The following is an 18,287-nucleotide window of genomic DNA, read 5'->3' on the forward strand; positions in this document are numbered from 1 at the left end:
GCCTTCCTCTGTGCTGTAACCATTTTATAATTCAAAGTCCATATATACCACATCAACAGCATTACCTCCATCAATCCTTGTTACTTCAACAACTCAAGAAAACTAGAACACGGTGTTTAACAAATCCATGCTGCTTTTCCTGAACTGATCCACTCCTGTCAAAGTGACTGTTAGTTTTGACCTGGATTATTCTTCCCAAAGGTTTTTCCACTCCCAAGGTTAAACCGACAAATCGAAAAGGGAGAGACGCCAAACTGATTGCAGTTTTAACAGAACGCGAGACTTGGCAACTTGGTGCAAGTGGAAACCCTCTGCTAGCTAATTCTCAAACTGAAATTTTGTTTCATATTTAGAATTTGAAGATCTTAGAAAGTATTAAATAAACTACAAGTTAGTTAAACGACGTGGTTAACAGTGGCAGTTAACTGTCAACCAGCTAAAAGTGGTTTACTGAATCGATGCTCATTACTGAGTGAGATATTGTAACCCGATGCAGAGTGGGAAACTTTGCCCCAAGTGGAAAATCAGGAAGTAAGGAAGCTGTGTCTGGGAGGCTGGGAGAAATCCAGGCGCCGGAAAGTAGGTTTGAGAGGCTTGGAGAAGGACAGGCTGGAGACATACCTGTGAAGTCTGTGCCCTCAGGGAACATAAGAAGCTGCAGAGGATGCTTGATGTCACACAAGTAATCCAACATGAGACTGAGGTACGCCTGGTCCTCCTCCCAATTCCTCTGAACAAAGATGAATGCAGCTACTTGCATGGCCCAGCCTGAAAGGGAAACAAAGCAGAGTGAGCAGAGAACGAGAGGAGCTGGGCAAAGGGAGAGTGACTGGGGAGAGGCAGAGAGACACACAGAGAAAGAGAGTTTGAAGTTTATTGATTATTGTCACAAGTAGGTTGACATTAACACTGCAATGCAGTTACTGTGAAAATCCCCTAGTCGCCACACTGAGGTGGGGGGGCGGGGGGAAGTATTGACAGGCAGAGGGATCTGGGTGTACAGGTACATAGGTCACAGAACGTGGCAATGCAGGTGGAGAAGGTAGTCAAGAAGGCATACGGCATGCTTGCCTTCAGTCGGGGCATTGAGTATAAAAATTGGCAGCTCATGCTGCAGCTTTATAGAACCTCAGTTAGGCCTCATTTAGAATATTGTGTACAGTTCTGGTCGCCACACTATCAGAAGGATGTGGAGGCTTTAGAGAGGGTACAGAAGAGGTTTTCCAGGATGTTGCCTGGTATGGAGGGTATTAGCTATGAGGAGAGGCATGCTATAAGGCATATGGCATGCTTGCCTTTATAGGACGGGGCATAGAGTATAAAAGTTGGGGTCTGATGTTGCAGATGTATAGAACGTTGGTTCGGCCGCATTTGGAATACTGCGTCCAGTTCTGGTCGCCACACTACCAGAAGGACGTGGAGGCTTTGGAGAGAGTACAGAGGAGGTTTACCAGGATGTTGCCTGGTATGGAGGGGCTTAGTTATGAGGAGAGATTGGGGAAACTGGGGTTGTTCTCCTTGGAAAGACGGAGGATGAGGGGAGACTTAATAGAGGTGTATAAAATTATGAAAGGCATGGATAGGGTGAATGGTGGGAAGCTTTTCCCCGGGTCGGTGGTGACGTTCACGAGGGGTCATAGGTTCAAGGTGAAGGGAGGGAGGTTTAACACAGATATCAGAAGGACATATTTCACACAGAGGGTCGTGGGGGCCTGGAATGTGTTGCCGGGCAAGGTGGTGGAGGCGGACACACTGCGAACGTTTAAGACTTATCTAGACAGCTATATGAACGGAGTGGGAATGGAGGGATACAAAAGAGTGGTCTAGTTTGGACCAGGGAGCGGCGCGGGCTAATTGTTCCTTGTTTCTCGTTTCAAGGCTTCATTCTATGATCATCTTGCTGGTGCCAGTACAGAGCGAGACTGCGGATAGTTGGGAACCTGTCTCGGGGGCAGGGAATTCAGATGGTGTTCGTGGAAGTGGAAATGACTAGGGTTGGGAAGCATTTTCCGATCAGGGCCATTGTGATCTCCTGGACTCGTTTCGATCGCCTCAGGGGGTCGGAGAGGAATTTCCCAGATTTTTTTTCCCCATATTGGCCCTGGGGTTTTTCACTCTGGGTTTTCGCCTCTCCCTGGAGATCACATGGTCTGGAATGGGGGGGTGGGGGTGAGTTAATAGGTTGTAATGAACAAAGCATCGTAGCTGTGAGGGACAGCTCGGCGGATAGGATATTGGTATGTAGATAGGCTGGAAAATTGGGCGGGGATCCTGGATTCAGGATTCAATCCTAGACCGGGGAGCGGCGCGGGCTTGGAGGGCCGAAGGGCCTGTTCCTGTGCTGTATTGTTCTTTGTTCTTTGAGAGATTGGAGAAACTCGGTTTGTTCTCACTGGAACGACGGAGGTTGAGGGGAGACCTGATAGAAGTCTACAAGATTATGAGGGGCATGGACAGAGTGGATAGTCAGAAGCTTTCTCCCAGGGTAGAAAAGTCAAGTACTCGGGGACATGGGTTTAAGGCGCGTGGGGAAAAGTTTAGAGGAGATGTGTGAGACATGTTTTTTACACAGAGGGTGGTGAATGTCTGGAAGGCGCTGCCCGGGGAGGGGGTGGGAGCGGGTACGATAGCGGCATTTAAGGGGCATCGAGATGAATACATGAATATTCATGTATGCTGACTCTGAGTGCATACGGGTTTAGTTTAGGCAGGCATTGTGATCGGCACAGGCTTGGAGGGCCGAAGGGCCTGTCCCTGTGCTGTACTGTTCTTTGTACCCTGTTTCCATCATACAGTCCATCTCTGGGTTCTTGGTCTGAACAGATTTGGAAGCTCGGTCTGTGCCACAAAGGACAGTTACTGGCCCACTCACTGTGGTCCTCTCCCCTTCCCACCCCTCCCCCCCTCCTACATGCATTGGACCTTCCAAAATGCATTATCTCACACTGGTCCGGATTAAGCTCCATCTGCCATTTCTCTGCCCAAGTCTCCAGCCGGTCTATATCTTGCTGTATCCTTTCACAATCCTCTTCACTATCCGCAACTCCTCCAATTTTTGTGTCATCTGCGAACTTACTAATCAGACCAGCTACATTTTCCTCCAAATCATTTATATATACACTACAAACAACAAAGGTCCCAGAACTGATCCCTGTGGAACACCGCTGGTCACAGCCTTCCACTCAGAAAAGCACCCCTCTACTGCTAGAGGGAGTTTTACTCTGTATCTAACCCAGTGCTGTACCTGTCCTGGGAGTGTTTGATGGGGACAGTGTAGAGGGAGCTTTACTCTGTATCTAACACCGTGCTGTACCTGTCCTGGGAGCGTTTGATGGGGACAGTGTAGAGGGAGCTTTACTCTGTATCTAACCCCGTGCTGTACCTGTCCTGGGAGTGTTTGATGGGGGACAGTGTAGAGGGAGCTTTACTCTGTATCTGACCCCGTGCTGTACCTGTCCTGGGAGTGTTTGATGGGGGACAGTGTAGAGGGAGCTTTACTCTGTATCTGACCCCGTGCTGTACCTGTCCTGGGAGTGTTTGATGGGGACAGCGTAGAGGGAGCTTTACTCTGTATCTAACCCCGTGCTGTACCTGTCCTGGGAGCGTTTGATGGGGACAGTGTAGAGGGAGCTTCACTCTGTATCTAGAACATAGAACAGTACAGCACAGAACAGGCCCTTCGGCCCACGATGTTGTGCCGAGCTTTATCTGAAACCAAGATCAAGCTATCCCACTCCCTATCATCCTGGTGTGCTCCATGTGCCTATCCAATAACCGCTTAAATGTTTCTAAAGTGTCTGACTCCACTATCACTGCAGGCAGTCCATTCCACACCCCAACCACTCTCTGCGTAAAGAACCTACCTCTGATATCCGTCCTGTATCTCCCACCACGAACCCTATAGTTATGCCCCCTTGTAATAGCTCCATCCACCCGAGGAAATAGTCTTTGAACGTTCACTCTATCTATCCCCTTCATCATTTTATACACCTCTATTAAGTCTCCCCTCAGCCTCCTCCGCTCCAGAGAGAACAGCCCTAGCTCCCTCAACCTTTCCTCATATGACCTACCCTCCAAACCAGGCAGCATCCTGGTAAATCTCCTCTGCACTCCTTCCAGCGCTTCCACATCCTTCCTATCGTGAGGTGACCAGAACTGCACACAATATTCCAAATGTGGTCTCACCAAGGTCCTGTACAGTTGCAGCATAACCCCACGGCTCTTAAACTCCAACCCCCTGTTAATAAAAGCTAACACACTATAGGCCTTCTTCACAGCTCTATCCACTTGACTGGCAACCTTTAGAGATCTGTGGATATGGACCCCAAGATCTCTCTGTTCCTCCACAGTCTTCAGAACCCTACCTTTGACCCTGTAATCCACATTTAAATTTGTCCTACCAAAATGAATCACCTCACATTTATCAGGGTTAAACTCCATTTGCCATTTTTCAGCCCAGCTTTGCATCCTATCTATGTCTCTTTGCAGCCTACAACAGCCCTCCACCTCATCCACTACTCCACCAATCTTGGTGTCATCAGCAAATTTACTGATCCACCCTTCAGCCCCCTCCTCTAAGTCATTAATAAAAATCACAAAGAGCAGAGGACCAAGCACTGATCCCTGCGGCACACCGCTAGCAACCTGCCTCCAATCCGAAAATTTTCCATCGACCACCACCCTCTGTCTTCGGTCAGACAGCCAGTTACCTATCCAATCGGCCAACTTTCCCTCTATCCCACACCTCCTCACTTTCATCATAAGCCGACCATGGGGGACCTTATCAAACGCCTTACTAAAATCCATGTATATGACATCAACTGCCCTACCTTCATCAACACACTTAGTTACCTCCTCAAAAAATTCTATCAAATTTGTGAGGCACGACTTGCCCTTCACGAATCCGTGCTGACTATCTCGGATTAATCCGCATCTTTCTAAATGGTCGTAAATCCCATCCCTAAGGACCCTTTCCATCAATTTACCAACCACCGAAGTAAGACTAACCGGTCTATAATTACGAGGGTCATTTCTATTCCCTTTCTTAAACAGAGGAACAACATTCGCCATTCTCCAGTCCTCTGGCACCATCCCCGTGGACAGCGAGGACCCAAAGATCAAAGCCAAAGGCTCTGCAATCTCATCCCTTGCCTCCCAAAGAATCCTAGGATACATTTCATCAGGCCCAGGGGACTTATCGACCTTCAGTTTATTCAAAACTGCCAAGACATCCTCCCTCCGAACATCTATTTCCTCCAGCCTATTAGCCTGTAACACCTTCTCTTCCTCAAAAACATGGCCCCTCTCCTTGGTGAACACTGAAGAAAAGTATTCATTCATCACCTCGCCTATCTCTACTGACTCCATACACAAGTTCCCACTACTGTCCTTGACCGGCCCTAACCTCACCCTGGTCCTTTAGAGATTTGTGGATATGGACCCCAAGATCTCTCTGTTCCTCCACAGTCTTCAGAACCCTACCTTTGACCCTGTAATCCACATTTAAATTAGTCCTACCAAAATGAATCACCTCACATTTATCAGGGTTAAACTCCATTTGCCATTTTTCAGCCCAGCTTTGCATCCTATCTATGTCTCTTTGCAGCCTACAACAGCCCTCCACCTCATCCACTCCTCCACCAATCTTGGTGTCATCAGCAAATTTACTGATCCACCCTTCAGCCCCCTCCTCTAAGTCATTAATAAAAATCACAAAGAGCAGAGGACCAAGCACTGATCCCTGCGGCACACCGCTAGCAACCTGCCTCCAATCCGAAGATTTTCCATCGACCACCACCCTCTGTCTTCGGTCAGACAGCCAGTTACCTATCCAATCGGCCAACTTTCCCTCTATCCCACACCTCCTCACTTTCATCGTAAGCCGACCATGGGGGACCTTATCAAACGCCTTACTAAAATCCATGTATATGACATCAACTGCCCTACCTTCATCAACACACTTAGTTACCTCCTCAAAAAATTCTATCAAATTTGTGAGGCACGACTTGCCCTGTGCTGTACCTGTCCTGGGAGTGTTTGATGGGGACAGTGTACAAAGAACAAAGAACAATACAGCACAGGAACAGACCCTTCGGCCCTCCAAGCCCGTGCCGCTCCCTGGTCCAAACTAGACCATTCTTTTGTATCCCTCCATTCCCACTCCGTTCATATGGCTCTTTAGATAAGTCTTAAACGTTCCCAGTGTGTCCGCCTCCACCACCTTGCCTGGCAGCGCATTCCAGGCCCCCACCACCCTCTGTGTAAAATACGTCCTTCTGATATCTGTGTTAAACCTCCCCCCCTTCACCTTGAACCTATGACCCCTCGTGAACGTCACCACCGACCTGGGGAAAAGCTTCCCACCGTTCACCCTATCTATGCCTTTCATAATTTTATACACCTCTATTAAGTCTCCCCTCATCCTCCGTCTTTCCAGTGAGAACAACCCCAGTTTACCCAATCTCTCCACATAACTAAGCCCCTCCATACCAGGCAACATCCTGGTAAACCTCCTCTGTACTCTCTCCAAAGCCTCCACGTCCTTCTGGTAGTGTGGCGACCAGAACTGGACGCAGTATTCCAAATGCGGCCTAACCAACGTTCTATATAACTGTGTGATGGATGACTTCCCCAAATCAGTGCTGTCCTCACAGCTAATGCAGCGTGAAGCTGTTACCATCACTCCTCCTGCAATCAAACACTGCACTTCAGTCATCACACAGAAGCGTAGGACAGGCACACCTCCTCCAGACCTTGCTCGCATGGCTCCAAGGCCTTGTTGCCTTTTCACAAGGTGTCATTCTTCGAGGCTGTCAGAAGGGCGCGGGAGTAACTGGTTGGTGCAGAGCAGGGTTGAACCCCATACCGTGCCAGCCTGTGCATTCCAGTTTAGCTGATTGTTTACAGACCACACCCACTGGACCCAGAACGATTCATCCGTTCCGCTATACTACACAGACACAGCAGGAGACATGTCACTGCTTTACTGCAGCAGTGTTCAATCCTCAGCATCACGGTTTGCTGGCTGATCAAACACTGCAAGAAGTCTCACAACACCAGGTTAAAGTCCAACAGGTTTATTTGGTAGCAAATGCCATTAGCTTTCGGAGCGCTGCTCCTTCGTCAGACGGAGTGGAAATCTGCTCTCAAACAGGGCACAGAGACACAACATCAAGTTACAGAATACTGATTAGAATGCGAATCCCAACCTGGTCTTAAAAGGTACAGACAATGTGGGTGGAGGGAGCATTAAGCACAGGCTAAAGAGATGTGTATTGTCTCCAGACAGGACAGCCAGTGAGATTCTGCAAGATCAGGGGGAAAGCTGTGGGTGTTACTGATAGTGTGACATAAACCCAACATCCCGGTTTAGGCCGTCCTCATGTGTGCGGAACTTGGCTATCAGTTTCTGCTCAGCGACTCTGCGCTGTCGTGTGTCGTGAAGGCCGCCTTGGAGAACGCTTCCCTAAGATCAGAGGCTGAATGCCCGTGACTGCTGAAGTGCTCCCCCACAGGAAGAGAACAGTCTTGCCTGGTGATTGTCGAACGGTGTTCATTCATCCATTGTCGTAGCGTCTGCATGGTTTCCCCAATGTACCATGCCTCGGGACATCCTTTCCTGCAACCCCTCCGAATACACAGGATCTGCTCGGATGAGGAGGATCGCAACAGACACCTCCAGACGCTGAAAGATGCCCTCATAAGAACAGGATATGGCGCTCGACTCATCGATCAACAGTTCCAACGCGCCACAGCGAAAAACTGCACCGACCTCCTCAGAAGACAAACACGGGACACGGCGGACAGAGTACCCTTCGTCGTCCAGTACTTCCGGACACACGGAACAGCCATGGGGACCAAATTCGCACCTCAATATGCCAACATCTTCATGCACAGGTTTGAACAAGAGTTCTTCACCGCACAGGACCTTCAACCGATGCTATACACTAGATACATCGATGACATTTTCTTCCTTTGGAGTCATGGTGAACAATCACTGAAACAACTCTATGATGACATCAACAAGTTCCATCCCACCATCAGACTCACCATAGACTACTCTCCGGAATCGGTTGCATTCTTGGACACACGCATCTCCATTAAGGACGGTCACCTCAGCACCTCACTGTACCGCAAGCCCACGGATAACCTCACGATGCTCCACTTCTCCAGCTTCCACCCTAAACACGTTAAAGAAGCCATCCCCTACGGACAAGCCCTCCGAATACACAGGATCTGCTCGGATGAGGAGGATCGCAACAGACACCTCCAGACGCTGAAAGATGTCCTCATAAGAACAGGATTTGGCGCTAGACTCATTGATCAACAGTTCCAACGCGCCACAGCGAAAAACCGCACCGACCTCCTCAGAAGACAAACACGGGACACGGTGGACAGAGTACCCTTCGTCATCCAGTACTTCCCCGGAGTGGAGAAGCTACGGCATCTCCTCCGGAACCTTCAACATTTCATTGAAGACGACGAACATCTCGCCAAGGCCATCCCCACACCCCCACTTCTTGCCTTCAAACAACCGCGCAACCTCAAACAGACCATTGTCCGCAGCAAACTACCCAGCCTTCAGGAGAACAGTCACCACGACACCACACAACCCTGCCACAACAACCTCTGCAAGACGTGCCGGATCATCAACACGGATGCCATCATCACACGTGAGAACACCATCTACCAGGTACACGGTACCTGCTCTTGCAACTCGGCCAACATTGTCTACCTGATACGCTGCAGGAAAGGATGTCCCGAGGCATGGTACATTGCGGAAAATGGGCAGACGCTACGACAACGGATGAATGAACACCGCTCGACAATCACCAGGCAAGACTGTTCTCTTCCTGTGGGGGAGCACTTCAGCAGTCACAGGGATTCAGCCTTGGATCTTCAGGTAAGCGTTCTCCAAGGCGGCCTTCACGACACACGACAGCGCAGAGTCGCTGAGCAGAAACTGATAGCCAAGTTCCGCACACATGAGGACGGCCTAAACCGGGATGTTGGATTTATGTCACATTATCAGTAACCCCCACAGCTTGCCTCCTGGGCTTGTAGAATCTGACTAGCTGTTCTGTCTGGAGACAGTACATATCTCTTTAACCTGTGTTGAATGCTCCCTCCACCCACATTGTCTGTACCTTTAAGACCTGGCTGGCTGTAGGGATTCACATTCTAATCAGTATTCTGTAACTTGATTTCTGTGTCTCTGTGCCCTGTTTGAGAGCAGATTTCCACTCCATCTGACGAAGGAGCAGCGCTCCGAAAGCTTATGGTATTTGCTACCAAATAAACCTGTTGGACTTCAACCTGGTGTTGTGAGACTTCTTACTGTGTTTACCCCAGTCCAACGCCGGCATCTCCACATCATGATCAAACACTCCCAGGGACAGCACAGGGTTAGATACAGAGTAAACCATACTACACTGTGCTGGTTAGATACAGAGTAAACCACACTGCACTGTGCTGGTTAGATACAGAGTAAACCACACTACACTGTGCTGGTTAGATACAGAGTAAACCACACTACACTGTGCTGGTTAGATACAGAGTAAACCACACTACACTGTGCTGGTTAGATACAGAGTAAACCACACTGCACTGTGCTGGTTAGATACAGAGTAAACCACACTACACTGTGCTGGTGAGATACAGAGTAAACCACACTGCACTGTGCTGGTTAGATACAGAGTAAACCACACTACACTGTGCTGGTTAGATACAGAGTAAACCACACTACACTGTGCTGGTTAGATACAGAGTAAACCACACTGCACTGTGCTGGTTAGATACAGAGTAAACCACACTGCACTGTGCTGGTTAGATACAGAGTAAACCACACTACACTGTGCTGGTTAGATACAGAGTAAACCACACTGCACTGTGCTGGTTAGATACAGAGTAAACCACACTGCACTGTGCTGGTGAGATACAGAGTAAACCACACTACACTGTGCTGGTTAGATACAGAGTAAACCACACTACACTGTGCTGGTTAGATACAGAGTAAACCACACTACACTGTGCTGGTTAGATACAGAGTAAACCACACTACACTGTGCTGGTTAGATACAGAGTAAACCACACTACACTGTGCTGGTTAGATACAGAGTAAACCACACTACACTGTGCTGGTTAGATACAGAGTAAACCACACTACACTGTGCTGGTTAGATACAGAGTAAACCACACTACACTGTGCTGGTGAGATACAGAGTAAACCACACTACACTGTGCTGGTTAGATACAGAGTAAACCACACTGCACTGTGCTGGTGAGGTACAGAGTAAACCACACTACACTGTGCTGGTTAGATACAGAGTAAACCACACTGCACTGTGCTGGTTAGATACAGAGTAAACCACACTGCACTGTGCTGGTTAGATACAGAGTAAACCACACTGCACTGTGCTGGTTAGATACAGAGTAAACCACACTGCACTGTGCTGGTGAGATACAGAGTAAACCACACTGCACTGTGCTGGTGAGATACAGAGTAAACCACACTACACTGTGCTGGTTAGATACAGAGTAAACCACACTGCACTGTGCTGGTGAGATACAGAGTAAACCACACTGCACTGTGCTGGTTAGATACAGAGTAAACCACACTGCACTGTGCTGGTTAGATACAGAGTAAACCACACTACACTGTGCTGGTTAGATACAGAGTAAACCACACTGCACTGTGCTGGTTAGATACAGAGTAAACCACACTGCACTGTGCTGGTTAGGGTGCTTTGACCCGAACAGGCGCCAGACTGTGGCGACTAGGGGAATTTCGCAGTAACTTCATTTCAATGTTAATGTGAGCCTTACTTGTGACTAATAAAAATAAACTTTAAATTTTAAACTCTCGTTTCCTTCTCTATGAACGGTATGCTTTGTCTGTATAGCGCGCAAGAAACAATACTTTTCACTGTATGTTAATACATGTGACAATAATAAATCAAATCAAATTTACAGTGTTCCCTCATCAAACACTCCCAGGACAGATACGGCATGGGGTTAGATACAGAGTAAAGCTCCCTCTACACTGTCCCCATCAAACACTCCCAGGACAGGTACAGCATGGGGTTATAGAACATAGAACAGTACAGCACAGAACAGGCCCTTCGGCCCACGATGTTGTGCCGAGCTTTATCTGAAACCAAGATCAAGCTATCCCACTCCCTATCATCCTGGTGTGCTCCATGTGCCTATCCAATAACCGCTTAAATGTTTCTAAAGTGTCTGACTCCACTATCACTGCAGGCAGTCCATTCCACACCCCAACCACTCTCTGCGTAAAGAACCTACCTCTGATATCCGTCCTGTATCTCCCACCACGAACCCTATAGTTATGCCCCCTTGTAATAGCTCCATCCACCCGAGGAAATAGTCTTTGAATGTTCACTCTATCTATCCCCTTCATCATTTTATACACCTCTATTAAGTCTCCCCTCAGCCTCCTCCGCTCCAGAGAGAACAGCCCTAGCTCCCTCAACCTTTCCTCATATGACCTACCCTCCAAACCAGGCAGCATCCTGGTAAATCTCCTCTGCACTCTTTCCAGTGCTTCCACATCCTTCTTATAGTGAGGTGACCAGAACTGCACACAATATTCCAAATGTGGTCTCACCAAGGTCCTGTACAGTTGCAGCATAACCCCACGGCTCTTAAACTCCAACCCCCTGTTAATAAAAGCTAACACACTATAGGCCTTCTTCACAGCTCTATCCACTTGACTGGCAACCTTTAGAGATTTGTGGATATGGACCCCAAGATCTCTCTGTTCCTCCACATTCTTCAGAACCCTACCTTTGACCCTGTAATCCACATTTAAATTTGTCCTACCAAAATGAATCACCTCACATTTATCAGGGTTAAACTCCATTTGCCATTTTTCAGCCCAGCTTTGCATCCTATCTATGTCTCTTTGCAGCCTACAACAGCCCTCCACCTCATCCACTACTCCACCAATCTTGGTGTCATCAGCAAATTTACTGATCCACCCTTCAGCCCCCTCCTCTAAGTCATTAATAAAAATCACAAAGAGCAGAGGACCAAGCACTGATCCCTGCGGCACACCGCTAGCAACCTGCCTCCAATCCGAAAATTTTCCATCGACCACCACCCTCTGTCTTCGGTCAGACAGCCAGTTACCTATCCAATCGGCCAACTTTCCCTCTATCCCACACCTCCTCACTTTCATCATAAGCCGACCATGGGGGACCTTATCAAACGCCTTACTAAAATCCATGTATATGACATCAACTGCCCTACCTTCATCAACACACTTAGTTACCTCCTCAAAAAATTCTATCAAATTTGTGAGGCACGACTTGCCCTTCACGAATCCGTGCTGACTATCTCGGATTAATCCGCATCTTTCTAAATGGTCGTAATTCCCATCCCTAAGGACCCTTTCCATCAATTTACCAACCACCGAAGTAAGACTAACCGGTCTATAATTACCAGGGTCATTTCTATTCCCTTTCTTAAACAGAGGAACAACATTCGCCATTCTCCAGTCCTCTGGCACCATCCCCGTGGACAGCGAGGACCCAAAGATCAACGCCAAAGGCTCTGCAATCTCATCCCTTGCCACCCACAGAATCCTAGGATACATTTCATCAGGCCCAGGGGACTTATCGACCTTCAGTTTATTCAAAACTGCCAAGACATCCTCCCTCCGAACATCTATTTCCTCCAGCCTATTAGCCTGTAACACCTTCTCTTCCTCAAAAACATGGCCCCTCTCCTTGGTGAACACTGAAGAAAAGTATTCATTCATCACCTCGCCTATCTCTACTGACTCCATACACAAGTTCCCACTACTGTCCTTGACCGGCCCTAACCTCACCCTGGTCATTCTTTTATTCCTCACATAAGAGTAAAAAGCCTTGGGGTTTTCCTTGATCCGACCCGCCAAGGACTTCTCATGTCCCCTCCTAGCTCTCCTAAGCCCCTTTTTCAGCTCATTCCTTGCTAACTTGTAACCCTCAATCGAGCCATCTGAACCTTGTTAGATACAGAGTAAAGCTCCCTCTACACTGTCTCCATCAAACACTCCCAGGACAGGTACAGCACGGGGTTAGATACAGAGTAAAGCTCCCTCTACACTGTCCCCATCAAACACTCCCAGGACAGGTACAGCATGGGGTTAGATACAGAGTACATCATTTAACCACTTAGTCACATCACTAAAGTTGCAGCTCTATGGAATGCATCCCAGGGTATTGAAAGAAATGTCAGAGGTAATAGTGGATGCGTTAGTGATTATTTATCAAAACTCGTTGCATTCTGGGGTAGTGCCCGTTGATTGGAAAACGGCTAATGTTACGCCGCTGTTTAAAAAAGGAAGGAGACAAAAGGCGGGTAACTATAGGCCGGTCAGCTTAACGTCTGTAGTAGGGAAAATGCTGGAATCCATTATTAAAGAGGAGATAGCAGGGCATCTGGATAGAAATGGTTCGATCAATCAGACGCAGCATGGATTCATGAGGGGAAAGTCGTGCTTGACGAACATGTTGGATTTTTATGAAGATGTGACTAGGGCGGTTGATGGAGGAGAACCGGTGGATGCGGTGTTTTTGGATTTCCAAAAGGCGTTTGATAAGGTGTCCCATAAAAGGCTGCTGAAGAAGATTAGGGCACACGGAGTTGGGGGTAGTGTGTTAAAGTGGATTGGGGACTGGCTATCCGACAGGAAGCAAAGAGTCGGAATAAATGGGTGTTTTTCCGGTTGGAGGAAGGTAAGTAGTGGCGTGCCGCAGGGTTCGGTACTCGGGCCGCAACTATTTACCATTTATATAGATGATCTGGAGGAGGGGACGGAGTGTAGGGTAACGAAGTTTGCAGACGACACAAAGATAAGTGGAAAAGTGAATCGTGTGGAGGACGGAGAAGATCTGCAGAGAGATTTGGACAGGCTGAGTGAGTGGGCGAGGATATGGCAAATGGAGTATAACGTTGAGAAATGCGAGGTTATACACTTTGGAGGAAATAATAACAAATGGGATTACTATCTCAATGGAAACAAATTAAAACATGCTACCGTGCAAAGGGACCTGGGGGTCCTTGTGCATGAGACGCAAAAGCCCAGTCTGCAGGTACAACAGGTGATCAAGAAGGCAAATGGGATGTTGGCCTATATCGCGAGGGGGATAGAATATAAAAGCAGGGATGTCTTGATGCACCAGTACAGGGCATTGGTGAGGCCGCAGCTGGAATACTGTGTGCAGTATTGGTCCCCTTATATGAGGAAGGATATATTGGCATTGGAGGGAGTGCAGAGAAGGTTCACCAGGTTGATACCGGAGATGAGGGGTTTGGATTATGAGGAGAGGCTGAGGAGATTGGGTTTGTACTCGGAGTTTAGAAGGATGAGGGGGGATCTTATGGAGACTTATAAGATAATGCGGGGGCTGGGTAGGGTGGAGGCGGAGAGATTCTTTCCACTTAGTAAGGAAGTTAAAACTAGAGGACACAGCCTCAAAATAAAGGGGGGTCGGTTTAAGACAGAGTTGAGGAGGAACTTCTTCTCTCAGAGGGTGGTGAATCTCTGGAATTCTCTGCCCACTGAGGTGGTGGAGGCTACCTCGCTGAATATGTTTAAAGCGCGGATGGATGGATTCCTGATCGGTAAGGGAATTAAGGGTTATGGGGATCAGGCGGGTAAGTGGTACTGATCCACGTCAGATCAGCCATGATCTTATTGAATGGCGGGGCAGGCTCGAGGGGCTAGATGGCCTACTCCTGCTCCTATTTCTTATGTTCTTATGTTCTAACAGGAAATGCTCAGTTTGCTTCCAGCTCAGTTTAGAACTTTAGTTTTGAAGGTTTTAAGTGTAGATATGGGACTGAGCGTGCCAGCTGTTTAGAAAGTTAATGGCTCTTTCCCCAAGGACCTGCACATTTCCATTTCAAGTCTTACAGCTTTTTTCAATTATTTGTTGAATCTTCCCAGGCAACAAGTCAGATCACTGAGATGATATTTCGGACTGTTTGTAACGTGCAGAATAGGTCAGGGGGGACCAGAGTATAGTTAGATTTTCAGGAAGCTTCTGATAAGGTGCCACACAAGAGGTTAGGTGAAGAAAATTGGAGCCCATGTGATTGGGAGTAATATACTAGTTAACAAACAGAAAAGCAAGAGGAATAAATGGGTCATTTTCAGGTTAGCACTGTGTGACAGGTGGAGATCAGTGCTGAATCCAAACTATTCACAATCTAAAACAATGATTTGGGTGTGGGAATTAAATGTAAAATTTCCAAGTTTGCAGGTGATACCAAACTACATGGAAGCGCGAGTTGTGAGGAGGCTGCAAAGACACGGAGGGGATTGGGATTGGGTGAGCAAAAATTTAAATTCAATGTGGAGAAATGTGAGGTTATCCAGTTTGGTCGGAATACAGAAATGCAGAGTACTTCTGAAATAGCAGAGACTGAGAAGTGCTGAACTTCAAAAGGGACTAGAGTGTCCTTATTCATGAAGCACTGAAAGCTAACATGCAGGTACAGCAAGCAATTAAGACAAATAGTGTGTTGGCCTTTATTACAAGAGGATTTGAGTGCAGAAGTACAGATGTCTTACTGCAGTTATATAGAGCCTTGGTGAGACTGAGCCTGGAGTAGTGTGTGCAGTTTTGAGCTTATTTTTATTTCTTTGATGGGAACAGGCTAGATCAGCATTTATTGCCTCTGAGTAGTCACCCTTCAGAAAAGGCTGCCTTCTTAGTCTGCTGCACAGAATCTTGTTCTAGTGTCCCTATTCAAACATGCTGGCCCCGCTCCCATTAATATTCTTTCTTCTCAAAAGCTTCTTCAATTCCAGATAGTCTCTGGTGTAATATCATGTTGCAATTGCCTTGTACATCTCTCCATTTGCCCTTCAATGCTGAGTAACTGCCTAAACCCGCTGTTACAAATATGCCAGTATCACTCGTTACCCTGTCAAATCGTCCTCTATTCTTGAATCAGCTCTCACATTAGTTCTCAGTCCTGGACGATAATCTGCACAGTCCCCTTTTCGTGGCCCCATTATCCTGCAACTTCAGAACACTCCCACCCAGGACTAGCCAACATTTTCTCCAAGTTCACCCTCAGTTTACTGCTTGTACATTCATTAGCCACAGAGCAAACCCACAATCCCATTCCATTTCAAGCTGCCATCTTGAACCGCTGCAGTCTCTGTGGTGTAGGTACACCCACAGTGCTCTTAGGGTGGGATTCCCGTTGACTCGAGTTTTGCCAGGGCTCCTTGACGCCACACTTGGTCAAATGCTGCCTTGGTGTCAAGGGCAGTCAACCTTACCTCATGTCTGGAGTTCAACTATCCTGCCCTAGTTTGGATCAAGGCTGTAATGAGGTCAGGAGCTGAGTGACGCTGGCGAAACCCAAACTGGGCGTCACTGAGCAGGTTATTGCTGAGCAGGTGCTGCTTGATAGCGCTGTCGATGACCCCTTCCATCACTTTACTGATGATCGAGAGTAGACTGATTGGGCGGTAATTGGCCAGGTTGGATTTGTCCTGCTTTTTGTGTACAGGACATACCTGGGCAATTTTCCACATTGTTGGGTAGATGCCAGTGTTGTAACTGTACTGGAAGAGCTTGGCTAGGGGAGCGGCAAGTTCTGGAGCACAGTCTTCAGTACTATTGCCGGAATGTTATCAGGGCCCATTGCCTTTGCAGCATCCAGTGCCTCCAACCGTTTCTTGATATCACGGGGAGTGAATCGAATTGGCAGGAGACCGGCATCTGAGATGCTGGGGACCACTGGAGGAGGCGGAGATGGAGCATCCACTCGGCACTTCTGGCTGAAGATCGCTGTGAATGCTTCAGCCTCATCTTTTTCTCTGATGTGCTGGGCTCCTCCATCATTGAGGATGGGGATATTTGTGGAGTTTGCTCCTCCAGTGAGTTGTTTAATTGTCCACCACCTTTCTCGACTGGATGTGGCAGGACTGCAGAGCTTAGATCTGATCCGTTGGTTGTGGAATTGTTTAGCTCTGTCTATTGCTTGCAGCTTAGGCTGTTTAGTTATTTATTTATTTGTCACAATTAGGCTTACATTAACACTGCAATGAGGTTACTGTGAAAATCCCCCTGTTGCCACACTCCGGCACCTGTTCGGGCACACTGAGGGAGAAGTTAGCATGGCCAAAGCACCTAACCAGCACGTCTTTCGGACTGTGGGAGGAAACTGGAGAACCCGGAGGAAACCCATGCAGACACGGGGAGAATGTGCAGACTCCACACAGACAGTGACCCAAGCCGGGAATTGAACTCGGGTCCCTGGCGCTGTGAGGCAACAGTATCACCGTGCCACTGAATACTTGGCAAGTATTCCTGTGTTGTAGCTTCACCAGGCTGACACCTCAGTTTTAGGTGTGCCTGGTGCTGCTCCTGGCATGTCCTCCTGCACCCTCCATTGAACCAGGGTTGATCCCCTGGCTTGATGGTATTGGTTGAGTGGGGGATATACCAGGCCGTGAGGTTGCAGGTTGTGCTGGAGTTCAGCCCCACTGCTGTTGGCCCACAGCGCCTCCTGGATACCCAGTCTGGAGTTGATTTGTCACATGTATTAACATAGTGACAAGTATTGTTTCTTGCGCACTATACAGACAAAACATACCGTTCATAGAGAAGGAAAGGAGAGGGTGCAGAATGTAGTGTTACAGTCATAGCTAGGGTGTAGAGAAAGATCAACTTAACGCAAGGTAAATCTATTTAAAAGTCTGACAGCAGCAGAGAAGAAGCTTTTCTTGAGTCGGTCGGTACGTGACCTCAGACATTTGTATCTTTTTCCCGAAGGAAGAAGGTGGAAGAGAGAATGTCCAGCGTGCAAGGGGTCCTTAATTATGCTGGCTGCTTTGCCGAGGCAGCGGGAAGTGTAGACAGAGTCAATGGATGGGAGGCTGGTTTGCCTGATGGATTGGGCTACATTCACGACCTTTTGTAGATCCTTGCGGTCTTGGGCAGAGCAGGAGCCATACCAAGCTGTGATACAACCAGAAAGAATGCTTTCTATGGTGCATCTGTAAAAGTTGGTGAGAGTTGTAGCTGACATGCCAAATTTCCTTAGTCTTCTGAGAAAGTAGAGGCGTTGGTGGGGCTTTTTTAACTATAGTGTCGGCGTGGGGGAACCAGGACAGGTTGTTGGTGATCTGGACACCTAAAATCTTGAAGCTCTTGACCCTTTCTACTTTGTCCCCGTTGATGTAGACAGGGGCATGTTCTCCTTTATGCTTCCTGAAGTCGATGACAATCTCCTTCATTTTGTTGACATTGAGGGAG

General features: G+C 47.9%; 1 protein-coding gene across 1 annotated transcript in view; it reads right to left on the reverse strand.

Annotated features, from left to right (window-relative positions):
- The window catches only part of lclat1 (lysocardiolipin acyltransferase 1), a 79,507-nt gene that overhangs the window by 34,168 nt on the left and 27,052 nt on the right, over window positions 1-18,287 (reverse strand). Inside the window, exon 4 of the mRNA XM_078204542.1 lies at window positions 622-768. Coding sequence (XP_078060668.1) covers window positions 622-768 — 147 coding nt within the window. The remainder of the gene's footprint in view (window positions 1-621; window positions 769-18,287) is intronic.

The sequence above is a fragment of the Mustelus asterias genome, unplaced genomic scaffold (assembly GCF_964213995.1).
Source record: "Mustelus asterias unplaced genomic scaffold, sMusAst1.hap1.1 HAP1_SCAFFOLD_373, whole genome shotgun sequence".
Lineage (NCBI taxonomy): Eukaryota > Metazoa > Chordata > Chondrichthyes > Carcharhiniformes > Triakidae > Mustelus > Mustelus asterias.